Raw genomic sequence first — 24,762 nt, 5'->3', positions numbered from 1 at the left:
TATCCAGCCAAATTCAAAACTATTTATATCAGCATCATCAGTGAATCAAGCTCTACAAGATCATGTACATGGAAAGGCAAATAATGAGATTCGAATTTCACCTGGTTTGAGATGACAGTAGCTGGATTCGCGCGTTCAAGGCTCCAAAATGTCCAGATCTACTTCCTCAATCTTGTTATGAAGCTTGATGCACGGAATAGCACTTGAAATCCACCAGATCTAGCTTAATTTGAAGCTTCCATGTTCATCTTCAAGCTTTGGATATGCACGATTCTTGACCAAATTCTTCAAACCAAACCTTGATTCTTCATCAATGATGCATGATAAACATGATTATGCAAGAATTTTGTGAAATTGGATGAAGAAATTTGAAAAATGAAGAGAGAGAAAATTGAGAGGGAAATGCAATTTTGATCCAAATTCTGTTATTGTCCTTCAAATGTGATTAAGATTTAGCTTTTATATGGTCCCTTAATCATGCTGTAAATGAGATTAGGCAATGGTTAATTGAAAATTAGAGAGATGTAAGGTGTATGACCAAAAATGCAAATGTGAGGTGGCATGAGCAATGTGCACGTGAACAGTGCCATGCAAGGTGCAAAATCACTTAAAATCATCTAATAAGCAAGATGGAATTGGAATTTTGTTCATGTGATTCACCAATTTTGAATTACCAACTTTCCCTCCAAAATGCACTTGAATGGACAAATGGTCATGTGAACTTCTTTCATGCAAAGCAATGGTTGATTTGGAATCTCTTGGTCACAAGAAGCATTTTGCAAAAAGAGTGGTTCAATTTGGAATTTTGGATCAAAAGTTATGACATGTTGAACTTCCATGCACACTTTGCAATCATTGGACCATAACTTCTCAACCATTCATCAGATGATCATGATCTTGGACTTTTTGGAAATGGGAGAGAAAGATCTTCAACTTTCATGTTGACTAAAAATTCATTTGAAGCTTCTTTGATGTTAGAAAGTTAAGTTGAATGTGAACCAAAAACTTGCCATTTTTGGAAACTTGAAATTATAGGTCACTTTCCATTTTTGGAAACTTTTGATTTGACTTCAAAATCTTCAAGATAGATGTTTGACATGATGAATAGGCCTTGTTTGAACATGAATGAGGTATTTCATATCAATTCCCCCACTTCAAAGCCTTCAATTGACTGTACAGTTGATTGTATGAGCCTCAGATGACCTGAAAATGTTCTGATGAATTTGGGCCTTTGCCACTTGGTAAATTTGCTTCAAAATGGAACCATTGCTCATGTAAGCTCAAAATAACAATCATATGGTCCTTATCTCAAGAAAATACCATCAGCTCTTCTACAAATTATTCTCTTGAATTGCTTGACCTGTGCTTGCTTGATGCTACAAAACAAAATGTTAGATGACATATTTTTGTACTTTTGGTTAGTGATTAAAACAAGAAAAGCAATGATATACAATGCAAGCAATGCCTGGTGATCCAAAACCACTCACAGGGATATCCCACCCAAAGGAAAGGAAGCCAAGATGCTCAAAGATCCTTGAGGCTATGCAATGCAATGCTATGATGCCATGAGGGATCTCAGGGACAAAATTGGGGTCTTACAGTTATGACTTTGGTCTGTGAAGGTTTGGCATTGCAGCAAGTTGGTCTGTGATATGTGTTGCATCTATTTTTGATAATGCTACTTATGAAAGGCCAACATTGAAGGATAAACAAGGTTGCAATTAAGAGGAAATGGAAGTACAAGAACAAAAGACAACAATTTGTTAGGTATTAGAAGTGTGATTTAAGGTTTTATACCTCTGCAACTTGTTAAGGATGTTGTAATGAATCAATTTGTTAGAAATAACATGGAGGTATGTTATTGTTATATTGAATGTATAGTTCTTGACTATTATGTTCAAAAACTAAAATTTGTTGATTGTTTGTTGAAATAATGCATCGTCACAATATTTTATAAATTTGTGCTAATTGATTGTTGATTTTTTAGATTTATGGGTTTTGTTTTTTTATGTTATGTTGTGTGAGTGATTACTTTATTTTGGGAGGACTTGTTGATTATTGTGATAGAAATGATGTGTTATATTTTTTTTTACACTTTATTAACAACTTGTGAGGGGTTTTTAACCTCCAAAAATAAAATCTCTTAAATTTAAACAAAATATCATTAGCTTATTAATTAATACATACTTGTCACGCCATGTACTCAAAGTCGACGTTTCTTTTCTAGAATTTTCAACGGTAATTACTTTTTTTTTTGTGTAATGAACAATTCTTAAAGGACCCGAATGTAACATTTTTTAATTATGAAACCAAAGAGAAACATTAAATTAAGTTAATAAACTTTGAAAATAATTATTATGCCTTTTAAAAGTTAATAAGTTTTAGAAATGGAGTGACTACTATCTTAAATTGAATTAAATAAAAAGGTTTAATCCATGTTTTAGTCTCTTTAACTTAATTTAATTTTTTGTTTTAGTTCTTTAACTAAAAAACATTACAAGTTAGTCTCTTAACTTCACATTCGTTTTCTTATTTGGTCAATTTCGTCGATTTATGACAAATAAACGTTAAGTTTTTGTGATGCGGTATGACAACAAAATCATTCGTACAAATTTGAGTCAACATATGTAGTTAAAAATTGATATATTTTTTAAATTGCGAGTTTTGTTTTAACCTCCAAAAACAAAACTCTCGCTATCAGTTTTTAATTATATATGCTGACTCAGATTTATATCAATTGTTTTGCTGTCACGCGACGTCATCAGATTTTAACATTTTTTTTAAATTGACGGAAGAAGTCAAATAAGATAACGTAGGCGGAGTTAATAGATTAAATTTTAACAATTTTTTTAATTAAGAGACTAAAACTAAACATTAAATTAAGTTAAGAAGTTGGTAATTAATTATGCGAATAAAGAACTAATATTAAAACTAATACTTGATTTTAATATCAAACCATTTGGATTATCAAATAACAAGTGAGGGAAGTTTTGTTAACTATATTTTGCATTTGACTTATTAAGTTAGAGAAAAACAGCATCACCATTTGCATCTATGGCTAAACTCCATCACCTCATTCTCCTTCTTCTCCTCTTCGCTACTCTTCAATCTTCTTCTCCCTTCGTTTCTGCTTCACCCTCAAATCACATCTACAACGTTGGACAAAATGTCCCATTTTTCGTCAACAAACTAGGACCCTTCAACAATCCCGGGTCACTTTCTTTCATTCACTTCCATTTTCATTCAATTTTCATTTTCATTCAATTTCTGATTATATCATTCTCTTTTACAGTGAAACATATCAATACTATCAATTACCATTCTGCAAACCAGGTAAATTACTCTAATTAGGTTTCGATTTTTATCTCATCGTCTTCAAAAATCAAAATCAAATTATTAAGGGTTTTTTGAAAAGGATTTGTTTTTCACAGACCCAATTGTGAAAAAGAAAGAGTCTCTTGGTGAAGTTCTCAATGGTGATCGTTTGACAAATGGGTTGTATGAGTTCAAGTTCAGGGAAGACAAGATTGATGAAACATTGTGTCAAAAGAAGCTTACAATTGATGAAATTGGAACCTTTAAGCAAGCGATAAATAGTGAATTTTACTTTCAGTTTTATTTGGATGATCTTCCATTTTGGGGGTTCATTGGGAAGCTTGAAGATGAAAGCTTGATTCATAGTGGGGGAGGATCAAATTATTACCTTTTTACACATGTTCAATTTGATGTTCTTTACAACGGGAACCGAGTCATAGAAGTAAAAGCGTTTGGTGATCCGAATCGAGCTGTAGATATAACCAAAGATGTTGACATTGATAATGTTAAGTTCAGTTATTCTGTTATCTGGAATACCACTGAACTACATTTTGAGAATAGGATGGAGAGATACTCGAGAGCTTCGTTGCTGCCTTTGTATCGTCAAGTTCATTGGTTCTCTTACATTAACTCCGTTGTCATCATTTTGCTTTTGGTTGGTTTGCTTGCCCTGCTTTATTCAAGACACTTGAAGAGTGATATAAAAAAGTAACTTTGTTCTCTCTCTTTTTTACAAGAGCAAGCTATTTTTTTATCTGTTATGCTAACTATCTTTGTTTTACGATTTAGGTATTCTAGTGCAAACGAAGAAGATAGGGAGGTTGGTTGGAAGTCAATCCATGGCGATGTATTCAAACATCCTCCAAACTCGTCCTTATTGTTTGCTGTCGTGGGAACGGGTACCCAATTGCTAATCTTGTAAGCTACTTTAGTGTTTGAATTTTAAATGCGTACTCAAGACTCTTTAAATGGCATCGTTATGCCAACGAAATATGAAGGTGTGCGATGTATAGTTTAATCTCTGCACCAACCAACCTATGTTTTTAATCAACCAAATCCTTTAGCAGTAGTCTAAATCTAGACTACCAAGTTATAGAAAAGGCCCCAAAGTACTCTTTTTTTTAAGGATATATGCTTTCACCGATCTCTATGAAGGACTTATTGAAGTCTCAAAAAAGAGAATAGATTAAATGTAGTGTAGCGTAAATCTTAGAGGTAGAAAAATACCAACAAAAAAAAACCTTTTTTTTTTGCCATTAGACATGGTTTGTAGTATATGTTGGTTGATCCAAAAAGCCAATGTCCCACCTAGTGGGAAAATGCTTTTGTTGTTGTTGTGACCAGAGGCCATTGTTGTTAAATAACGGCTCTATAGGCTCTATAGCATAGCAGAAATTAAACAAACCACTATTGTTTTGCAATGCACTATTTAGTACAAAATGCTTTCAAATAGTGGCTATAGTGCTTTATAGCATTGTTGTGCAGTGGGATTTGAAACAAACTATTTCTGCAATGCAATCCGCAATTGACAACACTGCCAGCGAAAGACTTTGTTACTCGTAAGAAAGTCAATAAATTCACCTATAAAGGTGATTTATACAAAACTTTGACAAGTAGTTTTCGACCATAATTATGTACTGCTTGAATGTATCTTTGTCATAGATACAATTCCTCTTTAATAATTGAATGTTTTACTCTCATTCTTGATCTCTGACATAGTCTAGAATGCATGTTATTATACAACAATCAGATTGGTTTAGTTATCTAGCTTAGCATACATCAATGTCATTATCATTGTTCATTTGTGTAACATGAGAAAAACAAACTACAAGTAAACTGTTAGGATATAGAATATAGAGGAATTAGAATAGTAAGGGAGATATCATTGAGTCTTGTAAATATTTAGTATTAGAGCAATGGCTCTGTTGTAAAAGGGAAAACTCTTGGAGGAGAGATCTATGTCCTATTCTCTTTATTAGTTCTCAATCTTTCAATAAATTAATCCTTTCTTTTCCATTTAATTTCTGTGTTCCCAAGATAAACTTGTTAACTTTTAACTTTGTTCCGCTTTAAACTAATATGCAACTTTTTCAGGCTTTGTGTCATACTGTTCCTAGCATTTATCGGTACCCTCTATCCATACAATCGTGGCGGACTCTCGAATTGTCTTGTCTTTTTATTCACTCTTTCATCTGTTTTTGCTGGTTACTCAACAGCATCCTTCCATGGCAAATTTGCTGAAGATGGATGGGTAATTTAATTCTACATGTATTTTACAAGGAAAATAAATTGTTCCATTTTTTATTTTATTTCTAGCTTACTTAAATATAATATGTTTCATGACTATAATTCCAGGAGAGGTGTGTTGGTCTAGCGGGAATTCTTTACATTGGACCAGTGTTTGTTACGGTCTCAATCCTCAACATTATTGCAATATCTTACAGGGTTACGGCAGGACTCCCATTGGGCTCCATTCTCGTGATTCTTAGTTTATTCGTATTTGTTGCAATCCCATTGCTTGCATTTGGAGGATTGATCGGACACCGTCTTAGGTCAAAGTTTCAAGTCCCCTCTGCTACAAAGAGATATCCTAAAGAGATTCAACAGCTTCCTTGGTACAGGAGAACACCGTTTCAAATGTTTATTGGAGGTTTTGTGCCGTTTAGTGCAATAGTCCTGCAATTACATCAGGTGTATGCTAGTACGTGGGGATACAAAATATACACTCTTCCTGGCATTTTGGTTGCCACACTCATCACCGTCGTCGTGATTATTATGCTCGTAAACATTGGCTTGACATACATTCAACTATCCGAGGAAGACCATGATTGGTGGTGGAGGTATGTTGTGTTGCTGACATCAAATGCTTGTTGCTTTCTTCTATAACAATTATAATGTTTATATATATTGTCCCTTCAGGACGAGACTTCTAATCTATTTTTTACTTGTTTTATGTGCAGATCTGTGCTCTGTGGTGGTTCACCAGCCATTTTCATGTTTGCATATTGTATCTACTTCTATGCAAGATCAACAATGAGTGGATTCTTACAACTATCTTTCTTCATTGGCTACAATGCATGCATATGCTATGCTTTCTTCTTGATATTTGGTGCCATCAGTTTCCGAGTTTCGTTGCTTTTTGTTCGCCATATATACCACAATGTTAAAAGGGAGTGAGTCATCAATGTCAATCACTAAGCAACATTGGTTACCATTGATGAACTCTTCTCTTCGGAAAGTGAACTCTACACAGTATGGTAACAGTTTATTCCCTGGTTGAATTCTTCAACAAGGACATTTTGTGCTCAATTTGTATGCTGATGACTAAATATTTGACATTTTGGAAAAGCTTTGGGGTAACAGAAAGAGATGAGTGGAATCATAGAGGATAGGTTGTTAGAATTGGAAACCTGGCTAATTAAGTTTCAAGCTGTTTATGAAGAAGCCAAAATGTTTGGTTGCACATTGACAAATTGATTTTCATTGAATTGATTATGTAACATTTGGTTTTTAGTAAATTGAGTTTACTGTAAAATGATTTATCTTAATCATTTCTTCTTCAGATTGAGATGCCTACTTTGAAGCTAATAAATCATCTCAAACTTAAAAACTTGTGAATCATAGATACAACTCATCATCTTCTTAACTGCACACAATCTAAATTAAATATTTTTAATGAGAAATTCATCCAGAGTAGATTATGTGAGCAGGGGAAACTTTGAATAACAAAAATAACAATGTAACAAGCAAAACTATAAGATATTTTATGATGAATTCCACTAGTACTGATTTTGGGAGGTGAAATTACAAAGTGGAGCATTAAATCTGGAATGCAGTATTTACAAGAGAACAACAAAACTCTTTGCACACTTATGGTAGAAGAAAGCCACTATATGCATGTGTATAAGATAGATTTTCATATTAGAGAGTGGATGAAGTTCTTGACTTCTGAATCTTATCATCCTCTGAAGGAGGTGATGATTGTGCTGCGTGGTAAGATGAAGAAACAAGTTGTGCTAAAGCAGGAACAGCCCCACCTGCATTTATTTAAGAGAGAGAAATTGTTATCAACTCATCAACACAGTAAATCCAATGTTGTCATCACAAAAGAAAAAAATGGTTTGTTCTAATTCTGCTATGCTATAGTGCTATATCACCGCTATTTGACAACACTTCGTAGGAAATTGCATATATCACTACAATAGCTGTCTATTAAAATTCTGTTGCACTATAGTGCTATAGCTGCTATTTTTAAAATTCTGCTGCACTATAGTGCTATAGCTGCTATTTGAGAATAGAGTAAACCTATATCACAAGGATAAAATAGAAAGCTTAGCACTTATTCTTGAACTTGTCTGATGAAACTTTAGGTGCTGTATGTGCGTATCTTATTACCCTACCAAGTTAAGCATGGTTCAACTTTAAAATTAAGAGTAAAGAATGCATATTCATACTAGTAGTATATAAGCCAAAAAAGATAAGTAAAATACAATCAAAGGTTCACCTGCCAGTCCTGCGCATACTGAGGAGAATACTATCACAGGTGGTGTCTGAAATCACAGAGTTATCAATCAGTTTGATGGTATTAAAAAACTAGCAAGTGTTGCAGAAATAAGAAAATCTCGTAGTAGGTTTTCTGCTATGTGTAAAAGTTCTACCATAGTGGACACTGATGAATTCTATTTCAGATATTCCACTATGTAAAAGATATCCATATAAACAAAACATGAGAGCAGCCATATATAAAATGAGTTCAGCAGCAGAAGAATAAATTTAGAGACAGCCTTGAGTCATTGATAATTTGGTAATATAAAAGCATACATATTACTGTTAGAACAACCAACGATTTTTGCATCAGAACAGGATTGATCCAAATGGAACCAGATATGGGTACCTAAGTTTGTGGAGATAGTATCTTTAGTGTTTTTCAAAAAGGTGGCTAAAGTTTCCTCTTGGGAAAAATTCAAAGCCAGGGTAAAATGCAATAGGTAGAAAAGTTGTGTAGAGTATTCATGAAGAAAATAGAGTGATATATGTAAGAGAAGAGGTTTTTTTAAATTTTAAGAACAAGATATAAGTTGAAACAACTAAATGAATTTTAAACATAAAAGAGAAAGCAAGGGTGTCTAGGTCACATCAAGATTGCTCTCTAAATATCATTGGAATGTTACAAAGTATCTATAATCTATCTATAACTCTCTAAGGATGTCAGGCATGAAAAAATGATTCAATACCCAATAAGAAGTATTTCAAAGGACAAATGATTTCTTTACAGGTTAATTTCATCAATTTTCACATTTGATTTGGAGAAAAATATGAAGAGATTTCAAATACTGGCTAAAAATATCGTCATGATTTTAACAAAAAGGAAGCAAAAAAAGTAAATTATATAAAACATAATCTCATTTACAATAAGAGAAAAATATACAATGGTAGTAGTTAAAGTAGTTAAGAATTGTTATAGAAGTTAGTTAGTTGAGGTTGTTATAGAACAAGACTATAAATAAGAGAACACGAAGGGTAGAGAGCATCTTTTGTGAAGGGGAAACCCTTTAGGAGAGATTTTCTCCTATTCTATCCTATTTCTTCATAAAATTGTTATTTTCTTGGAATCCAGTTGTGGTTCCTAACCATTTAGGATCCTTAATCTAAGAGTTACAAGCTAGTGAGTGAAATATGTACCTCAAGAAATTATAAAAGGTATAAACAAGCAAAAGGACAAAATGTAAAAGGGATACATAAATTGGGAAAACTGATGAAATATATGGAAAAAAAAGGGATCAAAAGGCTCAAGAAACTTACACCAACGAGAAAATGTACCCACATCGGTCCTTTTACCCATCTATGGACAACTGGCATAACTGCATTATAAATGAAAAAGGAAATCCTTATGAATAACAATAGTCTAGGTCGTTAACATTACCAAAAACAATGCCAATAAAGCTTCATAGTTCATACTATCAGTTTGGAACATGAACAACTTATGCAATTACAGTATAGAAACAATCAAATTTACACATTCCTTTCTATCTTTATTATTTAAGGCCACAAATACCCCAACTAAAGTTTGAATGCAGAGTGCATCTTAGCTGTTTTAATGACAGTATCTTAAGTTTTCAAATAGACAAAATCAATAAGATAAATTAACATTCTACTAGGGTTAGGGGCGGCAAAACAGGCCCGGCCCGTTGGGCATGCCCATTTTACCCTAACTTTAGTGCGGGGCGGAGAAAGGATTTGGACCCTCACTCTTTAGTGTGTCGGCCCCGCTCTGCCCCTTTTTTTTTTACGGGTTTTTGCGGGTATGGGTATTAACATAAATTTATGCATTTTTAGGCCTAAAATGCAATGCCCGCAGGCAAGCCCCGCCCCGCCCCGCCCCGCCCACACTTTTGTGCGGGGTAGGCTAAAGCTTTAGGCTCACACCCTATACTATGCTCACCCCGTCCCACCCCGTGTTTTTACGGGCTTTTGCGGGGCGGGCCTAAATGGGACGGGCATGCCCGTTTGCCACCCTTACCTAGGGTGGAGATTTGATTTTTAAAAAAAATATATACTAATTGTTTTGAGCCGCTCGCAAGACCCAAAGCAACCGGCCCAAGAGCGCCATGAGGCAGTAAAGCGCATGGAGCATGTGAACCCTCATTCTTCTTGAAATAGACAATTCCACTGTCTAGACGCGTCAATTACCCTCTAATTAGTTCCAACGGCTACCCCCACAACGCTCCTCGCCTCACACGGACAGTTTTAACCGCTCCCACTATATAAAGAAAAAAACGCATCATTTTAGATATTCAAATTCATTCTCACTCTGACATTACTCTTTATTCTCTCACTAGCTTGGACATTGGAGTGTTAACCTTGTAGGTCATCCCCTCCTCTACTGCACCAGAAGCACAAATTCACCACAGCAAGACATTACCTCATCATTTCACCGATCATCTCTAATTCTAAACCGAACAGTAATGATCACAAAATTTTGTGCATTATTATATCAACATATTTTTTCCATTCTTCAAACATGAATTATCCTTTAGAGCAGCATACTAAGCTACCATCGATATAGCACCGACACTTTAGATTGATGGTGCGTCTAGTGTCTGACATGTGTTGATTTAGGACACCGGCAAGACACCAACCAATGTTGTCAATATTGGATTTCAGAAAATAGCAGTTAAATCAAATTATACTACTCTAGAAAAGTTATAATCACACTTAGGACTAAATAACATATTACAGAACGATAACAGTTGGTTAAAATTCTGCTATGCTATAAAACTATGGCTGCTATTTGAGAACATGTGTGTGCTTCATTGGCAACCATATCAAACTGATGCATCACAATCACATTACATATTTAAGTGTGTGTATAAATAACATAAAAACACATACCATGATGGAATCCATAGAATGCACTTGTGGTGCCACCAACAGCAGAACCAATCTACAAAAGAAAGAAAAAAAAATTAAAAACCTAAAAAAAAAAAAAAACTAAACAAAAAACCAAACAACTTCCACATTTTTTTAAATGGAATTCCATAGTTTATCACAAGATTAGATCCAACCCTCAAAATTAAACCAGAAAACGGGCAAAAAGATTGATTTTGAGAATTTTACCATAGAAAAGCTATCCCTAATAAGAGGTGCAACGGTCCACTTACTGGTTTCCTGCAAAATAAATAATTGAAAAGAAGAATGAAATCAAGAAGGAAGTGAAATTGAATTGAGAAAAAATAGATGAAGTTGGGAAGTTGAAGATACCATCTCTTTTGAAAGGGGACCTGCGCAATGATGGCATCGAATGTTTTTATCAGAAGCCATTGATTCTCTGTTCTGCCTCCAAAAAAATAAGAAACTATGGTTACGCTACGCAAAGAAGAGGCAAAGGATTTCTCAAATTATAGTAATTAGGATTAGTATTAGGGATACTGTTTATGATGCTCCTCGATTATATTGATCCCTTATTTATTTTTTTATGATACCCTAATTTCATGTCAATTTTGATTCTACGCAAATAAAAAAGAATAATTTTTACCAATAACTTTTTTTTTATAAATGTTAATGTGTTATCCTTTTGTTTTATTATAATAAAAATTATATTTAATTTGTTAAAAAAATTTATACAATTTGTTTTTAAAAGAAACTAATTTTGATTAGAAATCACATTGAACATTTCTCGCAAAAATTAAATTAGATTATATATTTTTCATAAAAAAATTAATCACATAAAAAAATGTTGTTAGATTATATAATTAAACTAAAGCTCATAATCATCCTAATTCTTCTACTTAACATCTACTTAATCATAAAGAAGACAATGAGTTTAATTAAATAGATAACATCAATAGGCCTTCATCAATGGATAATGGGGGGTGAAGGCCCACTGAGGCATGTGCGAACAAACCAGTTTGTTTGGGCCTAAATCCACGTTGGATCCAGTTATACCGACCGAACCAGTTTATCCATGGTGAACCGAAACTTCAGCGGCTACGCTACACCAATTCCACCGTCTCTTCGTCTTATCATTCGATGCTGATGCGGAAGTAAAAAAAATGATGAACATCACCTCTATCTTAACCACCGTCATCAAATCAACATTAATCTTCACCTTCGATTCACGCGTGTAGAATCATGAAGAAACGGAATTGAAATCGAGTCGCAAAGGGATCGAGTTTATCATGTGCAATCAAATTGAAGAGAAAACGAACCGAATTGGATTGGTGACGCCGACAGGTAATAAGTCTTCTCTATTCTCTGATTTCAGTCTCTGCTTCTTCTTCTTCTGGATCTCTCTGCCACCGCTTTTTGCTTCGTCGGCACGTCGATATGTGAGAAAAGAGTGGAGGGATTGAGGTTGAAGCTCAACTGATTAGAGCTTCTGATTAAGTATAATAATTTTAACAAAAATATTTTTATTTATAACAAGTTCAATTTTTTAATTCGTACAGGGCCTCCGCAATTATTTGGGCCGGCCCGAAGGGAAGAGCTTAACAGAATGGGGCAGTTTGGGCAACCGTTAGGGCACTGTTAACTCAGTAAAACCTTCCAAGAGCAAAACAGTTAGAAGGATAACTCTATTATTTTCTGTTAAACTGAATTTGTTAGTGTTAGTTAGTGAATATCAAAAAAATGTTAGTTGATAGGTTGTTAAATTCTATTAGTGTTAGTTAGGTTAGCTTTAGGATTTTGGTTAGTGCAGTCCACAAAGGGTGAGTGGTATATTGGTTGTTAATGTTAAGTGGATTTTTTGTTAAATGGAGTTAATGATGAGTTAATTGAAATATCTTGTATGTGGAATGTCTTCTACAGGATGGGTGTTATTGATGGATAGGTTGATATGCTGTCAAGATAAAATCCATTTCGGTCTGCATTGATCTTTGCGTCGTTTATGAACAGGTTCTCCTCCAGTGGCTGGTTCAGTTTCAAGTTCAAGTTGGTATCATGTTGTCGCGTCGCGGTTGAGCTATTGTAGAATGGTTCGCTGCAGAACTTTGGGTCACAATACCGGTATGCGACTGCCAGAGTTTTGCAGGATTATGGATATCATCTGGTGCGTGGCATGGATGTTTAGCATAGCGTGGGTTCGATATCGGTCTTGAATCATGTGGATTGTGGTAAGATCTGCTAATCGACTTGAATTGCAAAGCTTAACTATTGCTGCTGTCATGAACTTCTAGGTGTGAAGAACTGCTAGTTATCACACTCGATTTCCTCTTAGATTTAAGTGTTAAATGTTGCTTATGGTCAATGCGTTATGTTTTCCAAGTCATTTGGTTCATGTTATGCATATTGAAATAAACATGGTTTGTGCACTTGTTTAGAAACTTGACATTATGATGGAAGGGTGATGAAAAGGCTTTGTTGTTGGTTGGCTTAATGATGCAACTAATGTGATACAAACATGCTTCGGGTCGGTTTTCCTCATGGTTGCACAGGTTCATGGCATGGTTATCTTGCACCTCGGTTATGTGGCACATTATGCAGGTACACTGCCTTGTTTTTTTCCTTTTGATATGCAGCAGGTAAGATATTGATGATGATGATGCATTGGTTTAAATGCAATGATCTGCTGCTGATCAATTTGTTCTGTTGCTGTTGTGGTAGTGCAGGTTTCGTTTTGAAGAGAGTGGGAGGGTTGAAAATCAGTTGGGAACAATGCTGCCAAGAGGTGAGGCCTTCAGATGTTGAAGATTTATTATAGTCATTCTACAATGATGATGACAAGTATCCAAGGGCTTCATCTCATAATGAGAGCCATATACAGGTGGCATTGATTGCGTTCTCTCGGAAAATTCCCGCAGTGATATTCGACAAACAGGACAAATTACATTCTGCTGCAGCCATAAATCTATGTCGGCATTGTGTCGTGATACGCTGAATCATTGTGGTTGTTAATGTTTCGATTGCGGCGTGCTGGTTGTAGCTAGTGTGCATTTGGAAGCTTGTTGTCGGTTTGTTTCATGGCTTGAGTTCTGATGAGGAGTTCTGTTTTGATGCCGTTACAATTGCTTGTACATGGTTTTGCTTTACTCATGCTGCAAATGGATATGTTGCAGGAGAATTTGGACTGAGGTAATATGTCACAGTTATCCAGACAGCTGGTGTAGCCGTCGTAGGATCTGCTGCCTCAGCATCACTGCTAGTTGCTGACCTTGTTGTTTATCATCTTGCAATTGCAGGTGGATCCTTCTGCATTTTGTCAACCACCATGCCTTGTTTCTGCGTGTTCTGCTCGCGCTATCGCGTTTTGTTTGCCATTAGACATGGTTTGTAGTATATGATCACATAATTTGACGACTACCCGTCTTGAGATTTTGATCACGCAGACGATATTACAGATATCGGGGTTGCAGTCGCTTTCCATTTTGATGGAAGATGTCGATGAATTCTCGGCTTCTGCTGTTATTGCTTGGCTTATGTACACCAGGGAAACTCTGCGGGAGTTGTTTTATAATTTTCTCACATCAATGGGTGCGTGTAAGGATCTTGTTCCTTTTCTGTATAAACCCAACAACATTCAACAATCTTCATTCATTTCTCCTTCAATTCCTACTATTCAGGTAATTATCTTTCTCAATCTATCATTAATTATTCTCATTTCATTTTTAATTCCATTTCTGATCCCAAATTTCAATTTATCAATTCCCAATTTTTGCATGCTCGATCAAGTTTTAATTAATTTTCCGATTTTGGTTCGATTTATCTCGTAAATTCATCCATTGATACCAAACAGAATCTTCAGTTGAATTAAATTTTGAATTGATGGAAGAATTGAAAAAAGTTTCCCTTTTTATTTTTTTGCATGTTTTCAACAGTTAACACAAGACACTGTGTTTGTGTTTGTGTTGTGAAATTGTGAGAAATTTGCAAGGTGTATTGTGATTTCATATGGAGCAGCTTCCTGTTGAAGTGATTGGGAACATACTGTCCCATCTCAAGGCTGCTAGAGATGTGGTTATAGCCTCAGCAACATGCAAGAAATGGAGATTTGCATGCTGCAAACATCTTCACACACTCTCTTTCAGCTCTAATGATTGGCCGGTTTACCGTGATTTGACGACTGCCCGTCTTGAGATTTTGATCACGCAGACGATATTACAGATATCGGGGTTGCAGTCGCTTTCCATTTTGATGGAAGATGTCGATGAATTCTCGGCTTCTGCTGTTATTGCTTGGCTTATGTACACCAGGGAAACTCTGCGGGAGTTGTTTTATAATGTGAAGACTATGCCGAATGTTAACATTCTTGAGATATGTGGTAGGCATAAGCTGGAAATCCTTGACTTGTCTCCTAATTCTATTGTTGGGGTTGAGCCGAATTATCAGAGGTTCCCTTGTTTGAAATCGCTTTCGTTGAGTTATGTTACTATATCTGCGTTGGATTTGAATCTTTTGGTGTCTGCTTGTCCGAGGATTGAAGCTTTGGAGCTTGTGAATCCGGAGATCGCGATGTCGGATGGTCAAGTGACCGTTGAGTTGAGTAGCTCGACGCTGAAGAGTGTTTATGTAGAAGCAATCAGTTTGGACAAGTTTGTATTGGAGGCGGATGGGATTGAGTGTTTGTACTTGAAAGATTGTGCTCTCGAGGATTTTGAACTCATTGGAAAGGGGACGTTGAAGAGTTTTAGGATCGACGATGTTAGCGTTATACATCTTGATATTGGCGAGATTGTTGAGAATCTTGAGAGTGTGGATATCAGCAACTTCACGATTATATGGCCAAAGTTTTACCAGATGATATCGAGATCGTCAAATTTAAAGCGGCTTAGGCTTTGGGATGTGATGTTTGATGACGAGGACGAGGTTGTGGATTTGGAAACAATTGCCACTTGCTTTCCACAGCTGAGTCATTTATCTCTGAGTTATGATGTGAGAGATGGAGTGCTTCACTACGGGTTACTAGGCTCTTCTGATCTGGAGAATGTTGTTGTCTTGGAGCTCGGCTGGAGCGTGATTAATGATCTTTTCTCCCAGTGGGTTGAAGGGCTGCTTAAGCGTTGCCCAATTCTCAAGAAGCTAGTCATTCATGGTATTGTTTCCGAGGCCAAGACTGATGAAGAATGCAAGATGTTAGCCAATTTCACGACTTCCATGATTGAGCTGATGAGGAGATACACAGATGTAGATCCACATTTTAAATTTGAATAGGATTCTTCTTCTAAATGATGCCTTGTTATAGCTCAGACTTGTTTTAAGTCTGATTATGCTGGCAAATTTGCAGGTAACTTACAGATATCAAGAGTTTATGAACAATTTTTACTCGGTTATTGGTATGAATCCCTATTCAAAATCAGGAATTTGATCACTTTGTTTGCAAAGGAAAAGTTATTAAATATTAACTAATTTCAATATGTCAGATATTGTAACTGATTTGAGTTGTTACAATTTACAATTAGTGGTGGCATTTATGAGGCCTTCAAAGTTATACCATTAGGAATTTTTGCTAGAGAGTTTTATGTTTGTTTATATCTCTTCTCTTGGGGAGTGCATGTTCTAAATTGCTGTTGTGATCATGGAGCAAATGCGGCCGAAATTGTGATTACAATGTCGTTGTGGATATCTCTAAAACCCTAATGTTGATGTTTTTAATTAACATCTTCTTTCAATAGTGTGATGTGATGTATGTTGTTGTGTATGAAGTCATTCTTTCTTTCTCATATATACAAAATGAGACTCAGTCAATAAAGATGTTTGATTGAATATTTTGAATCACAGAATTTGTCACTGAATCACTTGAATCATGATTATGTTATGAATACAAACAAAGTGAAGCAAGAAAAACACTCGAGGTTGAACTATCCAAATCTGAAAAAGCCTTCTGTGGTTGATTTTGTTTATGATTTTTTCCCTTAAATGAGACGGAATATCTGAAGTTGATTGCTCCAAGTAACCCAAAATCAAACACACAATATATATAATAAATTACTTGATTTAGTGATAATAAGTGGAAGGTGAACCCATTAATCAATAAACATGATTTTGTTATCATAATTGATATTGATATAGGTTGTAACATTTATTAGATTTAAAGACGTTCTCTGTCATACCCCGATTTTGGTCTTGAAAATTTCTCCCCATCAATCACTCGTTTGCGTTCTTTCTTCATTCACCTCCATATCCTTCATTCATGTTCATGTTTACTATTTCATATTTTTTTACGTTTTTCACATTCCAAATTTACATTCATATTTTCTTCATTCACATTGGAAAAAATTCCATTCATATTGAAGGAATTCTACATGCTCATTCATATTTCAATTGCTTCATTCATTTTTATCACATCCATTCACTCACAACCTCCATTTTCGTGGCAAGTGATTAATTCGTAACCTTAAAAATATCATCACATAAATACATGAGAGTCCTCGATACAAAGTTTTGTTATTTCCAAATGAAGGGATATTTTCATGACATACGCAGCGAAGGCGATTTACAAGCTTTTGTTGTCTGATTATGTTAATGTCAGTAAGGTTTCTATTGAAGATATGCCTTTTGATGAGAAGGATATTAATCGCTCCATGGATAAAATTGAGGTTATTGATTTCTGTTGATATTTGTAAATACATAGTGTTAGAATATTTGTATATAGAATAGTCCCACATCGACTATATCATGTAATTAGTTGTAATCTCTCTATATATAATAAAGTCTCCGTAGTGCTTTTAAAACACACGGTTTAACCTAAATGTCTCTTAGTCTCTCCTAATTCAATATGGTATCTAGAGCCTACTAAGAGACAACTTTTTGCCGTGCTTTACCCGGTTGACCCACTGTCTTCCGGTGATAATTTTTTTTTTCTTCTCAAATCGTGTCATCATTCCGGTTTGCCTCTAACTTCTCCGGTTTTGCCTCTAACTTCTCCGGTTTTGCTTCTAACTTCTCCGGTTTTGCCTCTAACTTCTCAAAATTCTCAGGTAAAACCACCCTACAACCCTGATTGTGTTTCTTTAAGCCATGGGAGATGTTGATGCCATCTCGTTTACTAAAGTTCCGCTTATCCCATGTGAAAAACTAACCGGATCAGCCAACTACAACGTATGGGCTCGTGCTGTCGATATGTGGTTTCATGGTCAGGGATATGAAGATCACCTAACCACAAAATTGGTTGATGTTGCCGACGCAAAACTCGCTAAATGGAAGAAAACGGATGCCTCTCTCTGTACTGTGTTATGGTTTTCCATCGCACCCAACCTCCAAGCGCAGTATCAAGCCTTCTCCACTTGCAATGAGGTTTGGGAAAAGGCTAAGAAAGTCTTCTCCAACGACGTTCATTGTCTATACAGCGTCATCCTCAAACTCGACACACTGAAGTTGCAAAATATGGATATGCAAGCCTATCTGAGTAAGCTTGATGCCTTGAAAGCGAGTTTCGAAACTCTCATGCCTTATGCAAAAGATGCAACAGCTCATTCTGAACAACAAAGTAAATTTTTCATGGTCATGGCACTTAAGGGACTACCACCAGAACTCGAGTCCGTTCGTAATCAGATTTTATCAGGTACTATTGTTCCTAACTACGATGCAGTTAGTGAACAACTGTTGCGCTTGGCTACACCTCATGCATTTGGTCCGGTTTCCCCTCCATCTATTGTTGCTCCAACACCAGGTGACACTGCTGCCCTTGCATCTCTTGGCAACAATCAGAATCGCCTTCGAGGAGGGTCATCCAACTCCAAACCTCGTCCCAAGTGTGACCATTGTAACCGGCTTGGACATACTATCGACCGTTGCTGGAAGTTACATGGCAGACCTCCACGCCAGGTAAATGCAGCTCAAATTGATAATCCAGATACTATGCAAACTTTACCTTCTCTTCAGAGCCCTACGCCAAGCTACGAGGATTTTCTCAAGTGGTGTCAGAATAATCAGACCTCTGGTTCCACGGCTTCGGTTGCACACACTGGTAATTCATCTGTTTGCTTCTCTCAATCATCTCCTATTGGTCCTTGGGTCCTCGATTCTGGTGCGTCTGATCATGTTACCGGTAATAAAGGTCTTTTTTCTTCCCTCTCTACCTCTGGTTTCTTACCGAGTATAACTTCCGCAAATGGTTCTCAAACCCGATCCCAAGGGATTGGTACTGTTCAAATTTTACCGTCTCTCTCTGTGACTTCTGTCCTATATGTACCTAATTGCCCATTTAATTTACTGTCAGTCAGTCGTTTAACTCGTTCTCTAAATTGTTCTATCACCTTTACTAATAGTAATGTTACTTTGCAGGATCGGAGTTCGGGACAGACGATTGGCGTCGGATGTGAGTCTCAGGGCCTCTACTACTTCTCTATGTCATCTACCACATGCTCCACCACAGATTCTCCACTCATTATACATGCACAGTTAGGTCATCCAGGTCTTCCCAAGCTACAAAAGTTGGTGCCTAGTCTATCTAAATTGTCCACTTTACATTGTGAGTCTTGTCAGTTAGGGAAACATACTCGTAGTCACTTTCCTGATCGAGTCAATAAACGGGCTGCGTCCCCTTTTGCTTTAGTTCACTCCGATGTTTGGGGTCCCTCGCGTACCGTGTCGACTTTTGAGTCTAGATATTTTGTAACTTTTATCGATGATTTTTCACGTTGCACATGGTTATTTTTAATGAAGAACAGATCTGAATTGTTTTCTATTTTTGAACAATTTTATCGAGAAATAAGAACCCAATTTGGTTTGTCTATTCGTACCTTAAGAAGTGACAATGCACGTGAATATTTATCCCAACAGTTTCAAACTTTTATGTCATCCAATGGTATTCTGCACCAAACATCTTGCCCTCATACACCCCAACAAAACGGGGTAGCCGAACGCAAAAATCGGCATCTTGTAGAAACCACTCGGACCCTACTAATCCATGGTAATGTTCCTCTCCGTTTTTGGGGGGATGCGGTGCTTACAGCATGTTACCTCATAAATCGCATGCCCTCATCTGTCCTTAATAATAAAATCCCTCATTCAATCCTGTTTCCAAATTTTCCTCTCCACCCAATTCCTCCTCGAGTATTCGGGTCAACGTGTTTTGTACACAATCTCTCCCCTGGTCTTGATAAACTAGCAGCTCGATCACTAAAGTGTGTCTTTCTTGGTTATCATCGTTCCCAAAAGGGTTATCGTTGTTATTCTCATACTCTACAACGATACCTCATATCGGCCGATGTTACCTTCTTCGAGTCTGTTCCATATTTCGGGTCCAACCCAGTATCTCCGGAACCTCTTCAAGAAAGTACTTCCACACCTTTTCCGGCAGTTATTAATGTCCCGCCTACCATTATCCCCCACCAGTCTATGGCTCCTGACCCCCCTACGTCTCGACCACTTCAAACATATCAGCGTCGTCGTCCAACGCCTGTCGTCCCCGTCCCTGAGGTCATACCTGTCCCTGAGGTCATTGCAGACTCTCCTCCGACGCCTCCGCCATCACCGGATCCGATCCTGCAACCTGAGTCCGATCTTCCGATTGCCCTTCGAAAAGGTATACGTCAAACACGAAATCCGTCTCCACATTATATTGATTTATGTTATCATCGTCTTTCCCCTTTGCAGTATACTTGCTTGTCTTCTTTGTCTTCTGTTTCTATTCCTAAAACTCCAGGTGAAGCATTATCTCACCCTGAGTGGAGGCAAGCAATGATTGATGAAATGTGTGCTCTTCAAAGCAGTGGTACCTGGGAACTGGTTCCTCTACCCCCTGGGAAATCTTTAGTAGGTTGTCGTTGGCTTTATACAGTGAAGGTTGGTCCAGATGGTAAGATTGATCGATTTAAAGCTCGCTTGGTAGCCAAAGGATACACTCAGATTTTTGGATTGGATTATAGTGATACCTTCTCGCCTGTAGCCAAGATGGCATCTGTTAGACTTCTTCTAGCCATTGCAGCCATTCGGCATTGGCCTCTTCATCAACTTGACATCAAAAATGCCTTTTTACACGGCGATCTTGAAGAGGAAGTATATATGGAGCAACCACCTGGATTTGTTGCTCAGGGGGAGTCATTGAATATGGTGTGTAGGTTACACAGGTCTCTTTATGGTCTTAAGCAATCTCCGAGAGCTTGGTTCGGCAGATTCAGCGCTGTAGTACAACAGTTTGGTATGGTCCGTAGTGAAGCTGACCATTCTGTTTTTTATCGTCACTCAGCCCAAGGGTGTATTTATCTTATTGTGTACGTAGATGATATTGTCATAACCGGTAGTGATCAGCAGGGTATACTCCAGTTAAAACAACATCTCTCGAATCAATTTCAGACAAAAGACCTTGGTAAACTCCGCTATTTCTTGGGTATTGAGGTAGCCCAATCTAAAGATGGTTTGGTGATTTCTCAGCAGAAATATGCTATGGATATTTTGGAAGAAACAGGTTTGTTGAATGCCAAACCAGCTGATACTCCTATGGATCCAAGTGTCAAACTACTACCCAATCAGGGGGAGCCTCTATCTGACTCAGGAAGGTATAGGAGATTGGTTGGAAAGTTGAATTATCTCACAGTCACACGTCCAGACATTTCTTTTGCGGTTAGTGTGGTAAGTCAATTCTTAAATTCCCCTTGTCAAGAACACATGGATGCTGTTATCCGGATTATGAGATACATCAAATGTGCTCCAGGAAAAGGTTTAGTGTATGAAGATAAAGGACATACTCAGATAATTGGATACTCTGATGCTGATTGGGCAGGGTCACCCATTGATAGACGATCCACCTCTGGGTATTGTGTACTTGTTGGAGGAAACCTTATATCCTGGAAAAGTAAGAAACAAAACGTAGTTGCAAGATCAAGCGCCGAGGCAGAGTATAGGGCCATGGCAATGGCAACATGTGAACTTATTTGGTTAAAGCAGTTGCTCAAGGAACTTCAAATTGAAGAAGCAAGACCAATGACACTTATTTGTGATAATCAAGCTGCATTGCACATTGCTTCAAATCCAGTCTTCCATGAGAGGACCAAACATATTGAGATAGACTGTCATTTTGTTAGAGAGAAGATCGAGTCAGGTGACATCGTCACAAACTTTGTCAATTCTAATGATCAATTGGCAGACGTGTTTACAAAATCTCTGAGAAGTCCCCGAACTAATTATATATGTAACAAGCTTGGTGCATTTGACTTATATGCTCAAGCTTGAGGGGGAGTGTTGATATTTGTAAATACATAGTGTTAGAATATTTGTATATAGAATAGTCCCACATCGACTATATCATGTAATTAGTTGTAATCTCTCTATATATAATAAAGTCTCCGTAGTGCTTTTAAAACACACGGTTTAACCTAAATGTCTCTTAGTCTTTCCTAATTCAATACCCAGAGGTGAACGCTTGAAGTGAACGTTATTAGATTCTGGTGTTACACTGCAGGCCATGTTCCTTGGTGCTGCTATGTTTATGGTTGACATTGCAGGTGTTAGAGTGTTGTATACAGGAGACTGTTCACGTGAGGAAGACCGGCATCTTCGAGCTGCAGAGACCCCACAATTTTCACCCGATGTCCGCGTTATTATAGGTTACTGTGAGGGCAGAGATATTGCGGAAACTATAAAGAAGACTAATGGCGTTCTGTTTCCTGAAGAGAAACTTTGCAAATGACTTGTTCAACTTCTTATGGCACTTGACTACCTGCACATGAATCACATTCTTCATCATGATGTCAAGTGTTCAAATATCTTCTTGACGAAAGATCGTGACATACGTCTCGGTGATTTTGGACTTGCCGAAATGTTGACTTCTGATGATCTCGCTTCCTCGGTTGTGGGAACTCCTAGCTATATGTGCCCTGAGCTCCTTGCTGATATACTTTATGGCTCTAAATCAGATATTTGGTCATTGGGATGTTGTATGGCGGGACATAAGCCTGCATTCAAAGCATTTGATATACAAGCCTTGATTATCAAGATTAGCAAGTCCATAGTGGCTCCACTACCGACAAAATATTCTAGTTCATTTCAAAGTCTGGTGAAAAGCATGCTGCGAAAAATCCAGAGCTGAGGCCCAGTGCTTCGAAGCTTCTTGGGCACCCACATCTCCAACCTTATGTTCTAAAGATCCATCTGAAACTCAATAGCCCCAGGCTTAGTACATTGCCTGTTCATTGGCGAGAGTCAAAGTACACGAAGAAAACTAGATTTTTAGATCCAAAACATGATACCGTTACTATCCGTAAGGATAAGCGCTATTCTTACAGTAATGACCGGACTTTAAATCCTAGTGTGTCTGGAGCTTATCAAGATTCTGTATGTTTTACCCTAGAAATAGGTTGTACTCCTGATCATTGGAATTCAAGAACGGCAGAACCGTAGCCGTGAAATGAAGTCAGTCCATAAACCTGCTGTTTCCAGAACTTCTAGTATTGTTAAGACTCCAAATCCAAAGTTCACTTCATCAAAAGTTTCCGGCACCAACAAGAAATCAATGGAACCCTCGAACAATCGCAAGGTGGTAAAGTAAACTCTACCTGTTTCACAAAATATCTCAAAATCCGCTCATACAAATCGCAGAGCATCATTTCCATTGTCAATAAGGGGTGGTATTCAGGAGCCTCCTTGCAGGCAGAGTGTTGGCTTACTTAACCATGTGTCTTCACCAGAGATCATCTCAGTCAACTCTCCCCGAATTGATAGGATAGCTGAACTTCCATTAGCATCATATGAAGACTCTTTATTCCCAATCAACAAAACGTCAACCCCCGGACAAATTTCTTCGGGATTCCCACCTCGTGACAATTATTCAACTGTGATAGACAAATGCACAATAGAGATATGCGATAGAGCCTCTTCAAATCCTAAAAGTATGATGAATGGCAGAAGAGGACTCTCAAGGTTCTGGAGGCTGGTTTAATTTTGCATCCTTATATACCTTTGGATAAATCCAACTCTGCTGGTCAGAGGTTACGACAGATTATTCATGGTGCTTTGGATAGGCCCATTGAAACTGGGAAGAACAATGAGCCCATGCAGGTTCTTTGTAGTGCTGTTATGACTCTTGCAAATAGGTCTTATGATGGATCTCTCACTGATTCATGCCACTGGGCAGATGGCATTCCATTGAATCTCAGGCTTTATGAAATGCTTCTACAGTCCTGCTTTGATGATTTTGATGAGCTAAATCTCAGAATTAAGAAGACCTAGGGAATACTTGGATTAAACCAGACGTATCATAATCTTTGTTTTACTTGGGTTTTATTTCATCGATTCGTTGCTACTGGCCAGATGGATTTGAGAGCTTCTGTCTGATGCTGATGGTCATCTAGCTGAAGTTGCAAAAGATGCAAAGACAACAAAAGATTCCGAGTATTCCAAAATTTTGAGTTCGACGTTGACTTCAATATTGGGATGGGCCAAGAAAAGTCTTTAACCTGAACCGATCTGCAAGCGAACCTTGCAGTAGCGCCAACCTGCATGTTTTGTCTCCAACAATGCAATATACCGTCATCATTCCCACTCTTGAACCGCAAATGACAACAACAAGGCTTGATGTTGTATGCCAGGATATGAAGTCATTTACGGCCCTGTCTGAGATTCTTGTAGCCGCAAAGCAGCATTCTTTACCAAATCAGACAAGTATGAAGATGAAGTGGCCTTTGACTGGTGGCGTTCCAGGTCAATATACCCAAAACTAAAGTCAAATGCAACTTCAATGCACATTATAGATGGTACTCCTGAACTATCTGCTGAAAAACCGCAATCTGGGTCACCTCAGAAGAATGGTTCTGAAACGCAAGCTAACATGCAATCCGAAAATACACAAGACAAAGTTGAGGCTACTACTACCATAAAAAATTCGTATTTTGGGAAGAAAGAGAGCTCGCTCGTTTTATTTTGCTATGAGAGTGAATTGAGCTTACACTCTTTAAATTGTATGATTGAGGGTAGCACTAAGTACACATTGAAGGTGAATCTTGTACAACAATGCTGCTGAACTACCATCTTCAAAGATGACAAAGAATATGTTCCAGCTGTTCTGTACCAGAC

At 37.3% G+C, this 24,762-nt stretch overlaps 3 protein-coding genes and 1 pseudogene across 8 annotated transcripts; 3 read left to right on the top strand and 1 right to left on the bottom strand.

Moving 5' to 3' along the window:
- Nucleotides 1-2,967: 2,967 nt before the first annotated feature.
- LOC127106363 (transmembrane 9 superfamily member 5) lies at nucleotides 2,968-6,863 on the top strand. Its single transcript, XM_051043660.1, has 7 exons — nucleotides 2,968-3,212; nucleotides 3,293-3,333; nucleotides 3,432-4,023; nucleotides 4,105-4,233; nucleotides 5,410-5,566; nucleotides 5,671-6,155; nucleotides 6,276-6,863. The coding sequence occupies exons 1-7, from the start codon at nucleotides 3,055-3,057 to the stop codon at nucleotides 6,490-6,492; spliced, it is 1,779 nt and encodes a 592-aa protein (XP_050899617.1). The 5' UTR covers nucleotides 2,968-3,054; the 3' UTR covers nucleotides 6,493-6,863.
- Nucleotides 6,864-7,055: 192 nt separating this feature from the next.
- Nucleotides 7,056-12,222, bottom strand: LOC127106365 (uncharacterized). Of its 3 annotated transcripts, none has more exons than XM_051043665.1 (7): nucleotides 12,024-12,222; nucleotides 11,077-11,148; nucleotides 10,933-10,983; nucleotides 10,708-10,759; nucleotides 9,118-9,176; nucleotides 7,820-7,865; nucleotides 7,056-7,352 (listed from the first exon to the last, which is right to left on the bottom strand). In XM_051043665.1, exons 2-7 carry the CDS (start codon nucleotides 11,134-11,136, stop codon nucleotides 7,237-7,239), a joined length of 384 nt encoding a protein of 127 aa, XP_050899622.1. In that variant the 5' UTR covers nucleotides 11,137-11,148; nucleotides 12,024-12,222; the 3' UTR covers nucleotides 7,056-7,236. The 3 variants fall into 3 exon arrangements, with proteins under 3 accessions (XP_050899622.1, XP_050899623.1, XP_050899624.1); XM_051043666.1 differs by having other exon boundaries at nucleotides 11,077-11,143; nucleotides 12,024-12,211; XM_051043667.1 differs by lacking the exon at nucleotides 12,024-12,222 and adding an exon at nucleotides 11,720-11,855.
- On the top strand, nucleotides 11,881-16,263 carry LOC127106364 (F-box/LRR-repeat protein At1g67190). Of its 4 annotated transcripts, XM_051043663.1 has the most exons (8): nucleotides 11,881-12,048; nucleotides 12,264-12,374; nucleotides 12,625-12,929; nucleotides 13,137-13,299; nucleotides 13,425-13,483; nucleotides 13,580-13,887; nucleotides 13,995-14,375; nucleotides 14,631-16,263. In XM_051043663.1, exon 8 carries the CDS (start codon nucleotides 14,704-14,706, stop codon nucleotides 15,961-15,963), a length of 1,260 nt encoding a protein of 419 aa, XP_050899620.1. In that variant the 5' UTR covers nucleotides 11,881-12,048; nucleotides 12,264-12,374; nucleotides 12,625-12,929; nucleotides 13,137-13,299; nucleotides 13,425-13,483; nucleotides 13,580-13,887; nucleotides 13,995-14,375; nucleotides 14,631-14,703; the 3' UTR covers nucleotides 15,964-16,263. The 4 variants fall into 4 exon arrangements, with proteins under 4 accessions (XP_050899620.1, XP_050899618.1, XP_050899621.1 ...); XM_051043661.1 differs by having other exon boundaries at nucleotides 12,712-12,929; nucleotides 13,425-13,887; XM_051043664.1 differs by lacking the exon at nucleotides 12,264-12,374 and having other exon boundaries at nucleotides 11,900-12,048; nucleotides 12,712-12,929; nucleotides 13,425-13,887.
- Nucleotides 16,264-22,141: 5,878 nt separating this feature from the next.
- Nucleotides 22,142-23,644, top strand: LOC127106362 (serine/threonine-protein kinase Nek2-like; annotated as a pseudogene).
- The last annotated feature ends 1,118 nt before the right edge of the window (nucleotides 23,645-24,762 follow it).

Source organism: Lathyrus oleraceus, chromosome 7 (genome assembly GCF_024323335.1).
Source record: "Lathyrus oleraceus cultivar Zhongwan6 chromosome 7, CAAS_Psat_ZW6_1.0, whole genome shotgun sequence".
In the NCBI taxonomy this organism is placed as follows: domain Eukaryota; kingdom Viridiplantae; phylum Streptophyta; class Magnoliopsida; order Fabales; family Fabaceae; genus Lathyrus; species Lathyrus oleraceus.
Note: the sequence above shows the minus strand (reverse complement) of the source record. Positions and strands in the feature narration are given on the sequence as shown.

Coding starts and splice junctions, on each gene's coding strand:
- LOC127106363 (XM_051043660.1), top strand. CDS start 3,055: ATGGCTAAACTCCATCACCTCATTCTCCTTCTTCTCCTCTTCGCTACT. Junction 3,213..3,292: donor GGACCCTTCAACAATCCCGG/GTCACTTTCTTT, acceptor TCTCTTTTACAG/TGAAACATATCAATACTATC. Junction 6,156..6,275: donor GACCATGATTGGTGGTGGAG/GTATGTTGTGTT, acceptor TTTTATGTGCAG/ATCTGTGCTCTGTGGTGGTT.
- LOC127106365 (XM_051043665.1), bottom strand. CDS start 11,136: ATGGCTTCTGATAAAAACATTCGATGCCATCATTGCGCAGGTCCCCTT. Junction 10,760..10,932: donor TTAGGGATAGCTTTTCTATG/GTAAAATTCTCA, acceptor TTTCTTTTGTAG/ATTGGTTCTGCTGTTGGTGG. Junction 9,177..10,707: donor ATTCTATGGATTCCATCATG/GTATGTGTTTTT, acceptor TTTATAATGCAG/TTATGCCAGTTGTCCATAGA.
- LOC127106364 (XM_051043661.1), top strand. CDS start 14,704: ATGGAGCAGCTTCCTGTTGAAGTGATTGGGAACATACTGTCCCATCTC.